General features: G+C 38.8%; 1 protein-coding gene across 1 annotated transcript in view; it reads left to right on the top strand.

Annotated features, from left to right (window-relative positions):
- MCCC1 (methylcrotonoyl-CoA carboxylase 1) overlaps nt 1-1,753 on the top strand; it is a 66,683-nt gene extending 64,930 nt beyond the window's left edge. The window contains exon 16 of the mRNA XM_023519260.1: nt 1,411-1,753. Coding sequence (XP_023375028.1) covers nt 1,411-1,539 — 129 coding nt within the window. The 3' untranslated portion in view covers nt 1,540-1,753. The remainder of the gene's footprint in view (nt 1-1,410) is intronic.
- The last annotated feature ends 4,811 nt before the right edge of the window (nt 1,754-6,564 follow it).

Raw genomic sequence — 6,564 nt, 5'->3', positions numbered from 1 at the left:
AGCCATCATTGTTGTTTGGCGGGCCCGGGCTGGGGATTCGAACCCATCACCTTAGGTGTATGTGGCTGGCGCCTTAGCCTCTTGAGCCACAGGCGCCAAGCCACCTTTTTTTCATTTTAATTTTGCAAAATCACACTTGTCATTTGTGATTCTGAAATTAATGAAATTACTAATAGCTTGGAATCAGGCAACTTGGAATCAGTTAAAATTCACCCAACTGAATGTTAACAGTTGGTATTTTCTAAGGCTGAATTTATAATGCCAAGCTTCAGTGTCAAAGTGAAAAACTTCCACCAAATTAAATTATCTGTTTGGGTTTTTAGATGGTTGGAAATTGTAGGTTAGTGGTTCTTAGCCCTGGATGAAAATTATAAAAAGTGCCAGCTTAGCAGTTCGGGTTAGAGTTTGTCCACTTTGTGATGATGCAGAAGCCAAGCACATACAGTTGCCCCTCAACTTACGGTGCGTTCTCATGACCTAACCCCATCCTAAGCTGAAGAATATCTGTACAGTTCCCTGAGGACATTTTAAAAACTACTTCCTCAGACCAGTTAAATTGGGCTCTCCAGCCCAAGGATGAGTACTTTTTAAAAGATTCCCAGGGTGAGATTCTAATGTGAAGTCCAAGTTGAGACAATTACAAAACATCAAAACAATGGGCTACATTTTTCACTTTTTTTTTTTTGAGACAGATCCTCAAGCTGTCACCCTGGGTAGAGTGCTATGGCATCACAGCTCACAGCAACCTCCAACTCCTGGGCTTAAGCGAGTCTCCCACCTCCACCTCCCAAGTAGCTGGGACTACGGGCGCCCACCACAACGCCAGCTATTTTTTGGTTGCAGCTGTTGTTGTTTGGCGAGCCCAGGGTGGATTCAAACCCACCAGCTCAGGTGTATGTGCCTGGCGCCTTAGCCACTTGAGCCACAGGTGCCAAGCCACTATTTTTTTGTTTTTTCCTCAAACAAAAGGTCTCACATATTTATTAGGATGAGCTTATTAGTGCAGAGCATATAACCAAAGAGAAATCACTTTCCCAATGAAATGTGGCTGACTGTCCACCTGATGACATTTTCAACTTGATGTAGTACGATGAGAGTGCCCTTGATTCAGCATAAATATGTGTGCGCTCAGGTGCAATTCCTTATAGACCCAGCTGGGTTCCTCTCCTCTTTGAGTTGTACCTGATTTTATTACCAGTCTTCATTCAAACCCACTGGGCAATCAGACAATTTTGTTTCTGTTTCTTGGCCAGAGTCTTGTGAGAGGACCTGGTGAGAAACAGAGTTAATCACACACAGCACGATGGCAAAGAAAGGAAGAGGAGGGCTCCATTTTTCACTTTTCATCTCCCTGCCTTGACTTGGTGTATCAGACTGCAGCTATCATTGGTCTTGTCTGTGTCTCCGCAGCACACCATAAAGGCTCCCAAGGACGGCACAATAAAGAAAGTGTTCTACGGAGAAGGTTCTCAGGCCAACAGACACACTCCTTTAGTTGAGTTTGAGGAGGAAGAAGCTGACAAAAAGGAATCAGCATAAACTCAGCAAAGAAATGGCCAGATAAACAGTATCTTATCTCCATACCAAAAAGAGAAAGTGCCTGCTGCTTTCTCAGGGTCCTGTGATCCCAGTTTTACTAAATGATTATATGATTGTACTAAAACCCTTCTCTTTGAGAATCATGAATTGACTATAATAAATTATCTCAAGATATTTCATACTAATAAAGTTGAATTATACATTTTTATTGGAAATTAATATTTGTTTCTGCCTCAAATTTTATACAATCTAGTATCTTCTGGGGGTTGAGGGGCAGGGAGCAACTTGATCAAAAGATTGGATTTGATTCCAAAAGGATTGGAAGAGAAAAGGTAATTTAACTAAATGAATTACTTCTGAGTTAGAATCATGATGAAAATGGATAGTAACATAGTTAGAGACAGATACCATGGGGCCAAATTCAACCAAGGTTTTGTTTCATCAAAGAGTAAAACAACTCAGGCACTTTGAAGACATGGATGTCATTTTGTTGCAGGAAGATGAGGGCCAATAGAGAGAAAGAACACCCAAACACCATGTTTAAAAGAAGAGAGGCTTTATTCTAGCCGGCAGAGCAACGGCTCACTGGAGTTCAAAATGGCCACACTCCCCGACTAGCTCAGTCTTCTCCTTTTTATCTCCAGTCAGAAGTTTTGGCCCATGGGTAGTTAGAATCAAGCTAGAGAAGTGGGCTCAGGCTTTTACAGAAGCGGAAGGAAGCATCGATTTCTAGGCACTAGGAAGCTTAGTTTCTACAGATTCCTAAGAGCTCAGTCGTCACGGGGAGGACCCTACTGAGGGTCCTTCTTGAGAAGACCTCTGTTCTCAGACCTCACCGTTCCCAGGTATCCTCTCTCAGTTTCTAGTCTTTATGATGACAACGTTTCTATCTAGACGGCCTCTGCCTTTATTGTACTTTCTAAGCTTGTACTAAAAAAATGTATTTTATGTATGTATGAAGAATATGTTGTTGATATTTAATAAAATTTTGAGTAAACTTGAAGAATATAATTTTACAGAAAGAGTGATTAAGAGCAGAAAGCTTGACTCTTCTGAATATTTATTTTTAGAAACATTTTTTTCATTATGGAACAAAACTTCTCAATTTTATTTTGTCTAGATTTTGCGTTACTAACACATATTTAACCTTCTGCATTTTCATATATTCATTGAAGTGTTAAATATTTGTTGAACTCAGTTCTTGCTGAATACATAAGACTGTGTCAAATGTTATGAATAATACAAAGGGGTATAAGAGATAGTCTCTGTACTTTGAGATAATTATAATTTAATTGGGAAAGTAAAACATAATCAGGTCTGCTGTGGTTGGAATGTGTTCCTAAATTTCACATGTTGAGAACTGAATCCCCAGGACGGCACCTGTGCCTTAGCGGGTAGGACACCAGCACCATATACCAAGAGTGGAGGGTTCGAACCCGGCCCCAGCCAAACTGCAACAAGAAAATGGCCAGGCATTATGGTGGGCACCTGTAGTCCCAGCTACTCGGGAGGCTGAGGCAAGAGAATCACCTAAGCCCAGTTGAAGGTTGCTGTGAGCTGTGATGCCATGTCACTCTACTGAGAGCAATGGAATGAGACTCTGTCTCTAGGCAAAAAAAAAAAAAAAGAACTTAATCCCCAAATCCTTATGTTAACTGGAGGTGGGGCTTTTGGGAGGTAATGAATATTGATAAGGTTGTCAGGGTGGGGACACCATAATGGGACCCCCGATGATTAGAGATGTCATCTCAGTGATGGAGATAGGACCCCCAAACTTTGTCAGAAGGCCAGATTCTGGAGGACAGTGAGAATAGCCTCTATGACTATTCTGTTCTACCATTTACAAAATTATAGTTTTCTATATTTCAGTTCAAAGTGAAGACCATGTTGATCCTTATCTTAAACAATAATTGGCAAAACCCCTGACCCATAGTAAATAATAATCAGTATAACCCATGACCCAAAACAACATTCCAATTCAAAAGTTAATCTCTGAAATCAGCCCACCTAAATTAACTCAAGCTAGGCATCTTTAGGGTGGGAGCTAAATTTACAAAACAGTAAGAACAGGAGACGGGAGTAAAGGTCAGGCAGGACCTAAACTAACCAGACCAGCTGTGTCACATCTGCCTTAGCCTGACTGCCTCCATCATACTCCCACTACATATGCTGCCAGGACTGTGGGGTTTGTAAGAAAAGGGAGCAAAGACCATATGATCCTTTCAATAGAACAAACATTCCATAAAATTCAGCATCCTTTCTAATTAGAACACTTAAGAATATAGGCATAGATGGCACATTTCTTAAACTGATCAAAGCCAGCTACGACAAACTTATGGTTAATATTATACTGAGTAGAGTAAAAGTGAAAGCTTTTCCACTTAGAACTGGAACTAGACAAGGCTGTCTTCAGTTGCCACTACTATTCAACATAGTGCTGAAAGTTCTAGCCAATACAATCGGACAATATAAGGAAATAAAGTGCATCCAAATGGAGACAGAGGAGGTCAAACTCTTGGTCTTTGCCAATAATATGATCTTGCACTTAGGCTCCTCCTACAGACTGTAAGAGAACCTCTTATACTTAGAGACTGAACCACAAAACTCCTGAAAGTGATCAAAAAATACAGTAATGTCTCAGGATATAAAATCAATGTCCACAAATCAGTAGCCTTTGTATATGCCAATAACAGCCAAGATGAGAAACTAATCAAAGACACAATTCCCTTCATAGTAGCTTAAAAAAATGAAATACCTAGGAATATACCTAACGAAAGAGGTGAAGGAACTCTACAAAGGAAATTACAAAACCCTAAGAAAGGAAATAGCAGAAGATACGAACAAATGAAAGAACGTACCATGCTTATTGTTAAAATGTCTATTCTTCCCAAAGCAATCTACAGATTCAATGTAATCCCCATTAAAATACCAACATCATACTTTCAAGATTTGGAGAAAATAATTTTTTGTTTTGCATGGAACCAGAAAAAAACCCATATAACCAAGGCAATTCATAGTAATAAAAACAAAGCCAGGTCATTTTCCTACCAGACCTTAGGCTATACTACAAGGCCATAGTGATCAAAACAGCATGGTATTGGCACAAAAATGGAGACATTGACTTTGGAACCAAATAGAAAACCATGAGATGAAACTAACATCTTACAGCCACATGACATTTGATAAATCAAACAAGAACATACACTGGTATATATATACCACAGCTTACCAATCCTTTCCTGGCTTGAAGGACATTTAGGCTGTTTCCACATTTTAGCAATTGTAAATTGGGCTGCAATAAACAGCCTAGTACAAGTGTCTTCATAATAAAAGTTTTTTTTTTTTTTCCTTCTGGATAGATGCCCAGTAATGGGATTGCAGGATCAAATGGGAGGTCTAGGTTGAGTTCTTTAAGGTTTCTCTATACTTCCTTCCAAAAAAAGTTGTATTAGTTTGCAGTCCCACCAGCAGTGCAAAAGTGTTCCTTTCTCTCCCAATCCATGCCACCATCTGCAGTTTTGAGATTTTGTGATGTAGGCCATTCTAGCTGGGGTTAGATGGTATCTCAGGGTGGTTTTAATTTGCATTTCTCTAATAATTAGGGATGATGAGCATTTTTTCATATGCTTAGTAGCCATTCATCCATTGGGTTTAGAGAAGATTCTATTCACGTCTCTTCCCCATTGATGTATGGGATTTTTGGTTTTTTTCTTATAGATTAATTGAAGTTCTGCATAGATCCTGGTTATTAGACTTTTGTCTGATTCAAAATATGCAAATATCCTTTCCCATTGAGTAGGTTGTCTATTTGCTTTGGTTTTGTCTCCTTGGCTATACAGAAACTTTTCAGTTTCATTAAATCCCATTTGTTTATTATTGCTGTTATTGCTATTGCCATGGCAGTCTTCCTCATAAAGTCTTTCCCCAGGCCAATATCTTCCAGTGTTTTTCCTGTTTCTTTCTTTTTATCGTTTCATGCCTTAAATTTAAGTCCTTTATCCATCTTGAATCAATTTTTGTGAGTGGAGAAAGGTGTGGGTCCAATTTCAGTTTTTTACACATGGATATCCAATTCTCCCAGCACCATTTATTAAATAGGGATGCTCATTTATTAAAAAGGGGATCTTGTTTGGTTTATTGAAGGTTTAGGTGGCTGTAAGTTGTTGGTTTCATTTCCAGGTTTTCTATTTGATTCCAAATGTCTATGTGTCTATTTTTGTGCCAGTACCATGCTGTCTTGACCACTATGGCCTTGTACTACAGCTTAAAATCTGGTATAGTGATACCCCCAGCTTTGTTTTTATTACTAAGAACTGCCTTAGCTATACAGGGTTTTTCTGGTTCCATACAAAATGCAGAATCATTTTTTCCAAGTCTTGAAAGTAGGATGTTGGTATTTTAATAGGGATGGCATTGAATTGGTAAATTACTCTGGGAAGTATGGACATTTTAACAATGTTGATTCTTTCCAGCCATGAGCATGGTATGTTCTTCCATTTGTTGATGTCCTCTGCTATTTCCTTTCTTCTTAGGGTTTCATAATTTTCCTTATAGATGTCCTTCACCTCTTTTGTTAGGTATGTTCCTAAGTATTTCATTTTCTTTGGGGCTATGGTGAAGGGAATTGTGTCCTTAATTAACCTCTCATCTTGGCTGTTGTTGACATATACAAAGGCAACTGACTTGTGGACATTGATTTTATATCCTGAGACATTACTATATTTTTTGATGTATACCATGGAATATTATTCAGCCATCAAAAATAATGGAGATTTTACAGCATTTGTACTAACCTGGATGGAAATGGAACACATTATTCTTAGTGAAGCATCACAGGAATGGAGAAACCTATGTATTCAACTTTGATATGAAGACAATTAATGACAATTAATGACACGGTGGGGCATGGGGGAAGGGGAGACCAGACAAAGAAAGAGAGAGGGGGTGTGGGCAAGAAAAAAAAAAGAAAGAAAGAAAATACTGACTAATTCTCATATAAATTGTATCTAATTTTGACCAAAGTAC

Source organism: Otolemur garnettii, unplaced genomic scaffold (assembly GCF_000181295.1).
Source record: "Otolemur garnettii isolate 467f Iridium unplaced genomic scaffold, OtoGar3 scaffold00166, whole genome shotgun sequence".
NCBI classification, from domain to species: domain Eukaryota; kingdom Metazoa; phylum Chordata; class Mammalia; order Primates; family Galagidae; genus Otolemur; species Otolemur garnettii.
The sequence above is the reverse complement of the archived record's forward strand: the minus strand, read 5'-3'. Positions and strand labels throughout refer to the sequence as shown.